Source organism: Hemiscyllium ocellatum, chromosome 17 (genome assembly GCF_020745735.1).
Source record: "Hemiscyllium ocellatum isolate sHemOce1 chromosome 17, sHemOce1.pat.X.cur, whole genome shotgun sequence".
In the NCBI taxonomy this organism is placed as follows: domain Eukaryota; kingdom Metazoa; phylum Chordata; class Chondrichthyes; order Orectolobiformes; family Hemiscylliidae; genus Hemiscyllium; species Hemiscyllium ocellatum.
The window spans coordinates 68,663,088-68,677,744 of NC_083417.1; the positions used below are offsets into that span (position 1 = coordinate 68,663,088).

At 41.3% G+C, this 14,657-nt stretch overlaps 1 protein-coding gene across 1 annotated transcript in view; it reads left to right on the forward strand.

Annotated features, from left to right (window-relative positions):
• The window catches only part of cog4 (component of oligomeric golgi complex 4), a 57,564-nt gene that overhangs the window by 2,715 nt on the left and 40,192 nt on the right, over positions 1 to 14,657 (forward strand). The window contains exons 2-3 of the mRNA XM_060838279.1: positions 2,752 to 2,834; positions 13,366 to 13,480. Of these exons, the coding sequence (XP_060694262.1) occupies positions 2,752 to 2,834; positions 13,366 to 13,480 (198 nt within the window). The remainder of the gene's footprint in view (positions 1 to 2,751; positions 2,835 to 13,365; positions 13,481 to 14,657) is intronic.

The window sequence follows — 14,657 nt, forward strand, 5'->3', positions numbered from 1 at the left end:
AGACTTAGACTTACAGTGTGGAAACAGGCCCTTCGGCCCAACAAGTCCACACCGACCCGCCGAAGCGCAACCCACCCATACCCCTACATTTACCCCTTACCTATCACTACGGGCAATTTAGCTTGGCCAATTCACCTGACCCGCACATCTTTGGACTGTGGGAGGAAACCGGAGCACCCGGAGGAAACCCACGCAGACACGGGGAGAACGTGCAAACTCCACACAGTCAGTCGCCTGAGTCGGGAATTGAACCCAGGTCTACAGGCGCTGTGAGGCAGCAGTGCTAACCACTGTGCCACCGTGCCACCATCTTCCCTGCTTGGCTCCCTTTCAGTCAACTCTGGCCAGTTCCTCCCTTATATCTTTGTAGTTACTTTTACTTAATTGTAGTACAGTTACATCTGATTTCAACTTCTCCCTCTCAGATTGCAGGGTGAATTCTCTCATATTGTGGTCACTGTCCCTAAGAGATTCCTTCACCTTAAGCTCTCTAATCAAGTTTGCTATGTTGCACATCACCAAATCTAGAACTGCCTGTTACCCAAAGGGCTCCTTTTCTTAGGATCTGCTGCCAACCTGATTTTCCCAGTCAGTCTATATATTGAAGTACCCCATAAATATTGTAATAGCGTCTTTTTTGCATACATTTGCTATCTTCTGATTTATTTTAGATGTTGGTGGAAGTTCAATGTTAATTGATCCAGGAGGGAGAACATCACTGCTCTTTTTTTGAGTAATGTCACAGGATCATTGCCCACTTGAGAGGGCAGTTGGGGGTCTCTGTTGAACATTTCATCAGAAAGATGAAAACCTTTGACATTGTGGCCCTTTATCTGTACTGCACTGCTTTGTCAAATTGGTTTTTGGTTTAGGTCTGTGGTTTAGGGAATGAACTCAACCCACAGGTTCCAGATGACTGAAGGAGCCATATTACTTCAAAGTAGACAACAATGGAGTGAGTTCATTGAGTAGCATCACTGCTGCGGGATTGCCAAATGGGAACATATATGTTGATGTATAATATGAATGTGAAAGTGAATACTTTATATAAAAATAGTTTTCTCCCCTTCAATTTTCTTTTCAACCTTCCTTTTTTCCCTCGTGTCAGCCATGGTTCAGGTGTGAGTATTACTGTATTTGAATCAGAAGCTTGTGGGTTCATTCCACAGACATGCACTAAAATCAACACTGAAACTCCAGTACAGTGTTGAGGGAGTGCTGTGCTTTCATTCTGATGGGATGTTGAACTGAGCCCCATCTAACCACTGAGGTGGACATAAAAGATCCTACGGCACTGTATTAAAGAAGAGTAGGAAGTTCTCCTTATTAACCAGACTAATATTTATTACTGAATGAAATCTCAGACGTACACCACTTGATCATTATACTGAGAAGAAAGATAGATTTAACTCAAAACTCTCTCTCTCTTTTTCTCTCTCTCTCCCTCTCCCTCTCCCTCCCCATAGATACTGCCAGGGTTGCTGAGCATTTCCAGTGCTTTCTATTTTTATATCTTATTGTTACCACATAGTTTTATTTTGGAACTTGCTGTGGGCAAATTCCTCTCCATGTATTACACTTGAAATGCAGTCACTACTGTTTATTTTGTTGGCTGTAAAGTATTTTGGGACATGCTGTGACAAGTGCTGTAGAAGTGCAGGCCTTTCTTTTAATGGCGATTTCTCCATTAGGAGTACGTTCGAACTGAGTCTGACTGCTCGCTGAGTGGCAGTAATTTCAGATCTGGAATGTGACAGTGAACAGCAGCAAGCTTTTTCACCAACGAGGGTATCACATATAAGCCTGATCCCGAATGTATTTAATGTTCTGACACCTGCACTTTTCAGTGATCAGGTGCAAGAAGAGGTCCATAATGTAATTTTAAAGTTGCTGGAGTAGTATTTCAGATCCACCCAATCTCAGATCCCACCATGGCAGTAGTGGGATTTAAGTAATCTAGAATAAAATATTAGGCTAATTAATAATGTTCATGAAGCTACTGGATAGTTGTAAAGACTCATTTGATTCGCAAATGCCCTTTAGGGAAGGAAGTCTGCAGTCTTTATCCACCTGGTCTGCATTGGACTCCAGACCCATAGCAATGTTTAACTGGTATCTGCAGTGGCTTAGCGAGCTTTCAGTAGTAGGTGTCTCACCATCACCACCTACTCAAATTCAGGATGCTGGTGATGTCAGTGATGCTCATATTATAAAAAATACTCCAGGGGCAAGAGTTGAATTGTAGAAATCCCATTATCATTGTGACTAAACTCAAAAATAGGCCGACTTGGTTTGTATAGCTCAAGTACTCACTGAATAAAGGTACTGAACCTCAAGGGCACTGTTAGTTCCATCAAATTCTCCATGTAATTCCTTTTTTAGTGCTCAAGGAGCAAGTGATACAATTGTCCACTGTCAATGCTAGGTGACAGTATGATTGATCTGGTTATGTTGTCATTTGACAGCTCCCTGATCTTGTCTGGAATGACTGTTTAGACAAAGAAGCAGAGACAAGCTGCTCTCTGTCTAACTGACTCTGCAAAACTTAGTGCATTTGGGGTTAAAGGTAGACCTATGATGATAAAGTACAACAGGTGTTTCGCTGAGTGAGAAATGTAAGTGTGTGACTGTACCTGTGCTCTGTCTGTAAGGGATGTGAATGTCAGTATTTGGTGGAAATCTGTGCATTGTGGTTAGTGGCGTACATCTGTGAGTTGTTTTTATGCTGTTTATTTCCTTTTCTTTCTGCAGCAAGAGGTTGAAGCAGAGCTTGAGGCTCTCATTGGACAGCAGAGCAGCCTGGACAGTAAGATGGTGGCTCTGCACCGTATGGGGTAGGTACTAATATGAAGAAGTGGTGATTAAAGATCTGAACCTTTTACCATTAAAGACTGAGATACCTTTTTTAATACTTAACTTCCTAACTTCACTGTATTTGAGAATGTTGCCTTGGACAAATTTTTGTAAATAGATTGCTTTGCAGATTTGCCGTTGTGTCTGCTTAAATTACATCACCAACCCAAGGAAACCTAAACACACAAGTAGAAAGCGGGTCATACCACTAGTGCTTCATCTGGAGGCTCACTGACTATGTTACCTGGTATGGTGATGAAATGTCTGAAAACGAACCTTCCAGCTCAGTGAACAAACCAATGTTTAGAACCTCAATCTGAGCTACAAATCTTCTCAAAACTCGCTAACAATTACAGTATTTAAATGACATCTGGATGGGTATATGAATAGGGAGGGTTTAGAGAGATATGGGCCAAATGCTGGCAAATGGGACTAGATTAATTTAGGATGTCTTTTTGGCATGGATGAGTTGGAGCAAAGAATACGTTTCCCTGATGCATGTCTCTATGACTCTAATCAGGGAGCCCTGGGTGACAGATATAAACAGGAGCGTCAGAAGTTCAATACATTCAAGTTACAAAGTAATAATGATGTACATGACTTTTGCTCGCGTGGAGGATAAATATTAACTTTGATTCTTTGGACTGCAATGCCTGCTTCCATGTTGAGGATTTGATGTAATACTGTGTTTAGTGATTATAATGGAATCAGCAGATGGACGTCATGGAATATGAGTTCCTTGATTGAGGCTGTCAATCTGGTCTAATCATACTTAAAGTTGTTCGGATCTTGGATATTCCTTAGGCAGCGCTAACAAAATAGTCATTTTCTGATTGTTAGTTATGAATCCTATTTATGCTTATTTTTCACAATAACCAGGGCAACTGGAAGTGTTTTGGAATATCTGAGTACATTAATGGTGCAATACAGGTGCAATTTTATTCCTGTGGGTTCAAGTAAAGTTTGGGGGGGATTAGTGCTGTTCCATATTACTGGTTGCAGCATTGGTGGTTTTAACTTGTACCAGCGGTGTGCCAAGAATTGATGCTGGATCCACAGCTTTGTTTTTTTCATATAAATGATTTAGATGTGAATGTACCACGTTTGCAGATGACATCAAAATTGGTGGTGTAGTGGACAGCACAGAAGGTTACCTTGATCAGATCAAGGAAAAGAGTTTAATCTACATAAATGTTGTGTCTGTACAAGATAATGATTAGGCCACTATTCCATTCAATTCTTGTCTCCCTGCTATAGGAAGGATGTTATGAAACTTGAAAGGGTTCAGAAAAGGTTTACAAGGACATTGCCACGTTTGGATGGTTTGAGCTATAGGGAAAGGCTGAGTAGGCTCTTTGGAGAGGTGGAGGCTGAGGCTGAGCCTTCTTTTTCTCAGGCGGTGGTAAATGGCACCAGGACCATTTGGCAAAAGCACAGGAAATGATATCACCAACCCAAGGAGACCTAAACACACAAATAGAAAGCAGGCCATACCACCAGTGCTTCATCCACAGGCTTACTGATGATGTTACCTAGTATGGTGGCGAAACATCTAAAAACGAACCTTCCAGCTCAGTGAACAAACCTACGTTCAGAACCTCAATCTGAGCTACAAATCTTCTCAAAACTCGCCAACAATTACAGTATTTAAAAGACATCTGGATGGGTATATGAATAGGAAGGGTTTAGAGAGATATGGGCCAAATGCTGGCAAATGGGACTAGATTAATTTAGGATGTCTGTTTGGCATGGATGAGTTGGAGCAAAGAATATGTTTCCCTGATGCATGTCTCTAAGACTCTAATCAGGGAGCCCTGGCTGACAGATATAAACAGGCGTGTCAGAAGTTCTGTTCACTGAGAGCTGGCTCTGAGGAAGCCAGATCAGTATCAAGGACCCTTCACGTGTAAATACAGTCTGACTTAGTGATGGGATATTGGCCTCGAGGGAGTTATTGCAGTGTGGAATTATTTTCTTTTGAGATATATTTATGATATGGCTCAAAGATTGGCATGGAATGAATGGGTTTCGGTTCATTGGGTGCGGGGACCAGTACTGGGTTAGAGCGAATTTCTTGAGTCCAATCTTCTTCCTAACACTAATACCCTTCAACTCCTCATTCTCTCAAGCCACTTGGGTCTTTGGTTCTGGAAGATATCAGTATCTTCCTCAGGGAAACAGATGCAAAGTAATCAGTTAGTTTTTCTGCTAACTCTCTTCTATCCATTATAAATTCTCCTGACTTTGCGTATAAGGCATTGATTTTAAGCAAATGTTTCCTTCTAACTAATCTATACAAGCTCTTGCAGTCCTTTTATTTTGTCTCTTGCTCGATTGTATTCATATTCTGTTCTCCCTTATCAGTTTTTTGGCACTCTTTTTGTTGTGTTCTATAAACCTCCCAATCCTTAGAATTACTGCTAATTCTGGCAACAAGATTCTTTTAATCTTCTTTAACTCTGGGGTGACATGGTGGCTCAGTGGTTAGCACTGCAGCCTCACAGTTCCAGGAACCTGGGTTCGATTTCAGCCTCTGGCGACTGTCTGTGTGGAGTTTGCACATTCTCCTTGTGTCTGCGTGGGTTTTGTCTGGGTGCTCTGGTTTCCTCCCACGGTCCAAAGATGTGCAGGTCAGGTGAATTGGCCATGCTAAATTGCCCATAGTGTTAGGTGCATTAGTCAGAGGGAAATGGGTCTGGGTGGACTACTCTTTGGAGGGTCGGTGTGGTCTTGTTGGGCCGAAGGGTCTGTTTCCACACTGTAGGGAATTTAATCGACTTCCTTTGCTAGCCATGGTTGACTGATCTTTTGAGTTTTTGTACTTTGAACCAATGAAGGAATTCTGTCTGTAAGTCAGCAGCACGGTGGCTTAGTGGTTAGCACTGTTGCCTCATAGCACCAGGTTTAAACCTGCCCCAACAGCACTAGTAAATCTCCCTGTAAGGATATCTCCCTGTTAAGGTGTAACCTGTCTGGTGAACTATCTATCCCAAAACTGGTCCCAAATCCTGAGAAATCTGATGCCCTTTTTCTGATACCATTTCTCCAGCCTCTTATTCAATTAGTCAATGCAGAAAGATTGTTTTCCCTTGTGGGAGGGTCTAGGACCAGAGAACGTCATCTCAGAGTTAATTTTATCCTCTTCAGTGCCTTGATCGAATCTGCCTCCACAACTCTTCCAGGCAGTGTATTCCATATCCTAACAATTCACTAAGTGAAAATCTTATTCCTCTCTTCATCCTTGCTTCTTTGGTAAATCACTTAAATCTGTGTCTCTTGTTCTTGCTCCTTTTATGAGTGGGAGTAGTTTCTCCCTATCTAATCTATCCAGTATGTTCATAATTTCAAAATATTTCATCAGAAAATCTGATGAGAGGAGGAAGCATTTCTCTTAGACGCTAGTGAACCTGTGGAATTCTTTACCCCAGAGGGCTGCTGAGGTTACATCATTATATAGTTTCAAGGTTGAGATAAATGGTATGGGAATCAAAGGTTACAGGATTAAGGCCATAAAGTAGAGTTGAGGATTATCAAATCAGCCACACTTCCATTGAACAGTAGAGCTGACATGATAAACCTAATGTCTGACTTCTGTTCTTACAACTTGTGGTCTTATTAACTGTCAGAAACTGCAATTAGACCTATGTTGGAGTAATCTGTTCGATTCAGGAATCCACGGTATAGCAACATAGTACAGAAGCAATTTATCAGGGGTGATGGCCTTCAGTACCAGGGAGAGACTGCAGAAACTGGAATTTTTTGCTGTGAGGAAAACTAGCAGGATCTGTGTGTTGTAGTGCATGTGTCAGAGAGTCATATAGATGTACAGCATGGAAACAAACCCTTCGGTCCAACCCATCCATGCCGACCAGATATCCCAACCCAATCTAGTCCCACCTGCCAGCACCTGGCCCATATCCATCCAAACCCATCCAAATGCCTCTTAAATGTTGCAATTGTACCAGCCTCCACTACTTCCTCTGGCAGTTCATTCCATATGCGTACCACCCTCTATGTGAAAAAGTTGCCCCGTAGGTCTCTTTTTCTTCTCACCCTAAACCTATGCCCTCTAGTTCTGGATTCCCAGACCCCAGGGAAAAGACTTTGCCTGTTTACCACATCCATGCCTCATAATTTTGTAAACCTCTATAAGGTCAACCCTCAGCCTCCGAACCTCCAGGGAAAACAGCCCCAACCTGTTCAGCCTCTCCCTACAGCTCAAATCCTCCAACCCTGGCAACATCCTTGTAAATCTTTTCTGAACCCTTCCAAGTTTCACAACATATTTCCGATAGGAAGGAGACCAGAATTGCACGCAATATTCCAACAGTGGCCTAACATGACCTCCCAACTCCTGTACTCAATACTCTGACCAATAAAGGAAAGCGTACCAAACACCACCTTCACTATCCTATCTACCTGCGACTCCACTTTCAAGGAGCTATGAACCTGCACTCCAAGGCCTCTTTGTTCAGTAACACTCCCTAGGACCTTCCCGTTAAGTGTATAGGTCCTGCTAAGATTTGCTTTCCCAAAATGCAGCATCTTGCATTTATTTGAATTAAACTCCAACTGCCACTTTTCTGGCCATTGGCCCAACTGGTCAAGTTCCTGTTGTAATCTGAGGTAACCTTCTTCGCTGTCCACTACACCTCCAATTTTGGTGTCATCTGCAAACTTACTAACTACATCTCTTATGCTCTCATCCAAATCATTTATGTAAATGACGAAAAGTAGAGGACCCAGCACCGATCCTTGTGGCACTCCACTGGTCATAGGCCTCCAGTCTGAAAAACAACCCTGCACCACCACCCTCTGTCTTCTACCTTTGAGCCAGTTCTGTATCCAAATGGCTAGTTCTGCCTGTATTCCGTGAGATGTAACCTTGCTAATCAGTCTCCCATGGAGAACATTGTTGAACACCTTACTGAAGTCCACATAGATCGCATCTACCGCTCTGCCCTCATCAATCCTCTTTGTTACTTCTTAAAAAAAACTCAATCAAGTTTGTGAGACATGATTTCCCATGTGCAATGTCATGTTGACTATCCCTAATCAGTCCTTGCCTTTCCAATACATGTAAATCCTGTCCCTCAGGATTCCCTCCAACAACTTGCCCACCACTGACGTCAGGCTCACCGGTCTGTAGTTCCCTGGCTTGTCCTTACCACTTTCTTCAACAGTGGCACCACGTTAGCCAACCTCCAGTCTTCCGGTACCTCACCTGTGACTATCGATGATACAAATATCTCAGCAAGAGGCCCAGCAATCACTTCTCTAGCTTTCCACAGAGTTCTCGGGTACACCTGATCAAGTTCTGGAGATTTATCCACCTTGTGTTTCAAGACATCCAGCACTTCCTCCTCTGTAATTTGGACATTTTGCAAGATGTCAGCATCTATTTCCCTACAGTCTATATCTTCCATATCCTTTTCCACAGTAAATACTGATGCAAAATACTTGGTTAGTAACTCCCCGAATGTCTGTGGCTCCACACAAAGGCCGCCTTGCTGATCTTTGAGGGGCCCTATTTTCTCCCTAGTTACCCTTTTGTCCATACGTATTTGTAAAAACCCTTTGGATTCTCCTTAATTCTATTTGCTGAAGCTGTCTAATGTCCCCTTTTTGCCCTCCTGATTTCCCTCTTAAGTATACTCCTACTTCCTTTATACTCTTCTAAGGATTCACTCGATCTATCCTGTCAATACCTGACATGCTTACTTTTCCTTAACCAAACTCTCAATTTCTTTAGTCATCCAGCATTCCCTATACCTACCAGCCTTTCCTTTCACCCTAACAGGAATGTACTTTCTCTGGATTCTTGTTATCTCATTTTTTGAAGGCTTCCCATTTTCCCACCTTACCTTTACCTGTGAAAATCTGCTTTGGAAAGTTCTTGCCTGATACCGTCAAAATTGGCCTTTCCCCAATTTAGAACCTGCCCTGCCTTATTTCCCAAGAGTAGGTCAAGTTTTGCACCTTCTCTACTAAGTACATCCACATACTGAATCAGAAAATTTTCTTGTACACACTTAATAAATTCCTCTCCATCTAAACCCTTAACACTATGACAGTCCCAGTCAATGTTTGGAAAGTTAAAATCCCCTACCATAATCACCCTATTTATTCTTACAGATAGCCGAGATCTCCTACAAGTTTGTTTCTCAATTTCCCTCTGACTATTGGGGGGTCGATAATACAATCCCATTGAGGTGATCATCCCTTTCTTAATTCTCCGTTCTACCCAGATACCTTCCCTGGATGTATTTCCGGGAATATTCTCCCTCAGCACAGCTGTAATGCTATCCCTTATCAAAAATGCCACTCCCTCTCCTCTCTTGCCTCCCTTTCTATCCTTCTGTCGCATTTGTATCCTGGAACATTAAGCTGCCTGTTCTGCCCATCCCTGAGCCATGTTTCTGTAATTGCTATGATATCCCAGCCCATGTTCCTAACCATACCCTGAGTTCATCTGCCTTCCCTGTTAGGCCAATTGCATTGAAATAAATCCAGTTTAATTTACTAGTCCTACTTTGTTCCTGCTTGCCCTGACTGTTTGACTCGCTTTTGTTCCCAACTATATCAGTCTCAGATTGACCTCTTTCCTTCCTATCTCCCTGGGTCCCACCACCCCCCACCTACCTTTAAATCCTCCCGAGCAGCACTAGCAAATCTCCCTGTCAGTATATTAGTCCCCTTCCAATTTAGGTGCAATTCATCCTTCTTGTAAAGGTCACTTCTACCCAAAAGAGATTCAAATGATCCAAAAATGTGAATCCTTCTCCCATACATCAGCTCCTCAGCCATGTATTCATCTGCTCTATCCTCCTATTCCTGCCCTCACTAGCTCGTAGCACCAGAAGTAATCCAGATATTACTACTCTCTGTAATTTCCCTTCCTATGTTATTGGTTCCAATGTGGACAATGACCTCTTGCTGGACCCTCTTCCCCCATGAGAACATTCTGCACCTTCTCTGAGATATCCTTGATCCTGGCACCAGGGACGCAACACACCTTTCTGATTTTTCGCTGCTGGCCACAGAAACATCTGTCTGACTACAGAATCCCCTAACACAATTGATTGCTTGGAACCCAACATACCCCTCGTTGCATTCAAGCCAGTCTCAATACTAGAAACTTGGCTGTTCGTGCTACGTTCCCCTGAGAATTCATCACCCCTTACATTTTCTAAAACAGCATACCTGTTTGAAATGGGTATAGCCACAAAAGACTCCTGCATTTGCTGCCAACTTCTCTTATCCTTCCTGGAGTTAACTCATCTATGGGACTGTATCTGAGACTCCCACCCCCTTCCTATAACTGCCATCCATCACATTCAAATTCCTCATTGTTCTAACAGTCTCTCCAACTGATCCATTCGATCTGATAAGATTCGCAACCAACAGCATTTATGGCAGATATAATCCTCTGTAACCCCTAAACTCTCTTTAAACTCCCACATCTGACAAGAAGCACATATCACTCTACTAAAGGCCATTTTTGCTTCTTCACAATCTACAGACCCAGAAAATAACACCGTCTTATTCCTCTACAAACTCTGCCCCAGGTTAAATTAATAGTTATGGCTTATATTTTAAGTTTAATCAAGAGATGTATCTTCAAAAACAAGAAAGAACCCACTCTACTTACTACTGCAGACATTCTGTAGGACACACTTAAAACAGCATTCTAGATTAGAGTGGTGCTGGAAAAGCACAGCAGTTCAGGCAGCATCCGAGGAGCAGGAAAATCGACGTTTTGGGCAAAAGCCCTTTGCTCGAAACATTGATTTTCCTGCTCCTTAGATGCTACCTGAACTGCTGAGCTTTTCCAGCACCACTCTAATCTAGAATCTGGTTTCCAATATCTGCAGTCCTTGTTTTTACCACACTAAACAACAATACACTTACGTGCTTCTGTGCTGTGAACTTAGCCCAACAGTTCCTCCAAGATCAGTTGTGAATTTCACTGTTAATTTTCCCAGACGCACTCCAATGTCCAGCGACACATGAATTCAAACAGCAAAGGCATTATCCGTTTCTTTCTTTCTCTCTCTACTGCACTGAAATCACCATGTCCTCCCTTTGTCTGTTCTTCTCCCTCTTAAAACTGCTGCTGTTTTGACTTTTTTCTCCCCAAAGTTCCAAAACAATGCAACAGCACATAAAACAGAAATTGCTGCTCCTGGAATTCGAGGAAATCACCTCCAGCACCTAAAATACCTTAAAAAAGGAGCAGCTGTTACAGTCAGAAATTTTTCCCGTCCTCCATCTTGGATTACCCAGAATCCTGCATTAGATTAAAGGAACTGCAAGTTGTTAAGCATAGCATTCCATTAGCTTTCTTATTATAAGAGTGTTGAGCATAAAAATTATGTTTCAGTTATACAGGACATTGATGACATATCTCAAATATGATGGGCAGTTTTAAATTATTCATTTGTGGGATGTAGGTACATTTGGCTGGGCCAGCATTTCTTGCCCATCCCTAATTGCCCATTGAACTTAGTGGCTTGCTCAGTCCACTTTAGAGTGCAATTGGGAGGTAATTTCTGTGGATATGGAGTCAAATGTAGACTAGACCAGGTAAGACTTTCTTCCCTTCAGGTGAACCTGATGAGGTTTTAACCACAATTGACTGTGGTGTCAAGATTACTATTAAAGGAGCTTTAAATTCCAGATTTTATTTAATTCAAATTTCGCCATGGTGTGTAGAGCATAATCTTGGGCCTCTGGATTACCAGTCCAGTGACCATTTCACCACTCCCTTTCCATTTAGTTTCCTTATTTAAGTAAATATGTAAATATATTGGAGGTAGTTTATCATAAATTTACTGGATTGGTACCTGGAATGAATGGGTTTCTTATGAGGATAGGTTTGACAGATTGGGCTTGTTTTTGCTGGAGTTTAGAGTTGTGAGGGGCAACTTAATTGTAGCGTCTTCGGTCCTGAACCGCTGGCACTTTTTAAAATTTAGGATTGCCTTTTTAGGAGGTGAGGGGAAGTTTTTTTTCTTTCAGTGGTTTGTGTGACTTTAGAAATCTGCCTCAGGCAGAGTCATTGATTATTTTTAAAGTGGCGATAGGTAGATTCTTATTGGGAAGGGAATTAAATGTTATTGGGAGTAGATGGGAATATGGAATTTGAAGCACAAACAGATGATCGTGTTGAATGTTGGAGCAGTTTCAAGGTGCACAACGGCTTCCTTATTCTCACATTTCGTATGTTTGTAAAAGGGGTGTTTGTTGAGAGATTTTGATAGTGGATAGCGACAAACTGTTTCCACTGGCAGGAGGGCCGATAATTGCCATGAGGATGGATGAGGGAGCCACTTTTTTTTGAATGGATGATCAATGGAAACTGTCCTAAATGGTAATGGAAGTGGGTTCAATAACTTTCAAAAGAGGCTTTGAAATATTCTTGAAATGGATAATACAAAAGAAGAATGTACTTAAAATGGATACGTTTTCACTGCAAAATGGGAGGAGGGAGTGAGATCAATTGGATAGATCTTTCACAGAGCACAGACACAATGGGCCAAGTGAACTCCTGCTGTGTTTTATGATTGTATGAAATTGAAAATTCATCTTTTGAAATTGTTCTCACCAGCAGGGAAAATATCTTGGTGTTGTATAGAGACAATCTAAGTGAGTTTGGTTCTAAACATCCTGCTGACTGCTCTTCACAGTTGAAATAACAGCAGTAGGAGGTTTTGTTTTTACTCCAATATGCTTTTCTGAATCGAATGACAATGTTGCAAATGAAGACACTTATAGAGCACAGTAGAGTGGCTCTCAGTAAGCTTCAGCAGTTTATGTTTGCTCATTTGAGGTACTGTCATCACCGCAAACTGTACTGGTTTACATGATGTGGAGGAGCCGGTGTTGGACTAGGGTAGACAAAGTTAAAAATCACACAACACCAGGTTATAGCCCAACAGGTTTATTTGGAAGCATTAGCTTTCGGAGCACTGCTCCTTCATCAATTTGTTGTGGACTTCCACAACCACCTGATGAAGGAGCAGCGCTCTGAAAGCTAGTGCTTCCAAATAAACCTGTTGGGCTATAACCTGGTGTTGTGTGATTTTTTTAAACTTTATATTGGTTTATGTTTGTGAGAAATTTCTCATAGCTGCCCTGGAGAACAGACAGCTTGACATTAACAATGAGTTTCTGAAATGCAACATATGACACTCCCTGATGCTGATATCTATTTACTTTGAGCTCAAAATGAGCACAATAATTATATTATTCCAGTGTATCTTGAAATATTTAACTATTACATTGAACAGAAGGGAATGATGTTCGGAGAGTGTTCCTCGGTCAGTTGTAAAAATGAAGTTTTACCACATTTGAAGGAAATAGCCCATTCTTTCTTTATACTGCTACAATCTGTCTAGCTGTGCCTCTTTCTGTGTGATATGGACTATTCCATTCTCCATCATGTTATATTCGCTTCATTGTACTTGCATTGTTATTTTCTCACAGTTGTTTCTTGCATTCTTTCCCCAGTCCAAACTTGCAGTTGATCGAAGGAGATGCCAAGCAGCTTGCAGGGATGATCACTTTTACATGCAATCTGGCTGAAAATGTCAGCAGCAAAGTTCGGCAGCTTGATTTGGCCAAGGTACGACAATTGATTTACAACCCGAGTGTAACTATTGTGTGAATTACAACAATTGCATTCATTAATAATAAAGGGATGGTATGGTTTTTGAGTTTTTCTTTTTGTTGACTGATATTCCCAGTCCCTGAAACAGTTGGTGACATGTTTAACCTGCCATATGTATCAGTAGTAACAGTAGACATATTGCTTTCTTCAGTACCATATGTAGGTTTAAGCCTGAGCTTATTTATCCCAATTTTCTGCCTTCCTGAAGCAGCTGACTTATGGTAGGATAGGTCTCCCTATCATGGTAATTGGGCATTCCGGGGATCTCGGCCAGAGGCTCATCATTTGCCTCTAAGTTTTGTTATAGAGTATTCATAGAATATTCACAGTAAACAGTATCATATTAGATTTGTAGCAGGGATGATCAACAAATGTTGTCTCAGCTAGTGACACCTGCATCTTTTAAATGAATGATTTTTTAAAAATCCAAACCAGAGTATATGAATGAGCAGGTACATGGCATGTGTTTGAATTTATTTTTGAGATGAACACATTTATGATACTGTATTTCATTTCATAACCTTCATTTCAAAAAGGTAATATGGAATTTGTTTCCAAATTCCTTTTGGAACCAAGTTAAGTTGATTAATTTGAAATTGTTAACAGTCACTGTGGCCTGTCCAATGTGCTAAAGGTATGGGTCAAAGCGTCAGCAGATATGCTGTTTGTAATTTTCCTTAACTTGAGTCTTTAATTAAGGATACTTGGCAAGTGTAACCTCCTGTAGAGTATTTATTGAAGTCTGAGGAATGATCACACAGGAATTTAATCTTGGGTGGTGGCCTGGGAAATTCTCATCATCCAGAGTTAAATGTTATGTTTAAGATGAATGTCATGCATCAAACTGCAATAAAGTTACCCTTCAACATTGTGTTTTAATTATTATTGAATAACATAAAAGTGAATAACATAAAAGCATTTAACAGGAAGCTGGATAAATATATAAGTACAAATGCAGACTAAATTGGGTAAAGTAGGGTGGCAGCTAACTTGTGTGGACCAGAAACATTGGCATGGACCATTGGCAAATGGCCTGCTTCTATATTGTAAATTCTGTATAACTACTGCATTCTTTACTATATCTTGGTATATCTTACTGGTGTAAATAGTCTAACTCAGGAAGGGACCATAC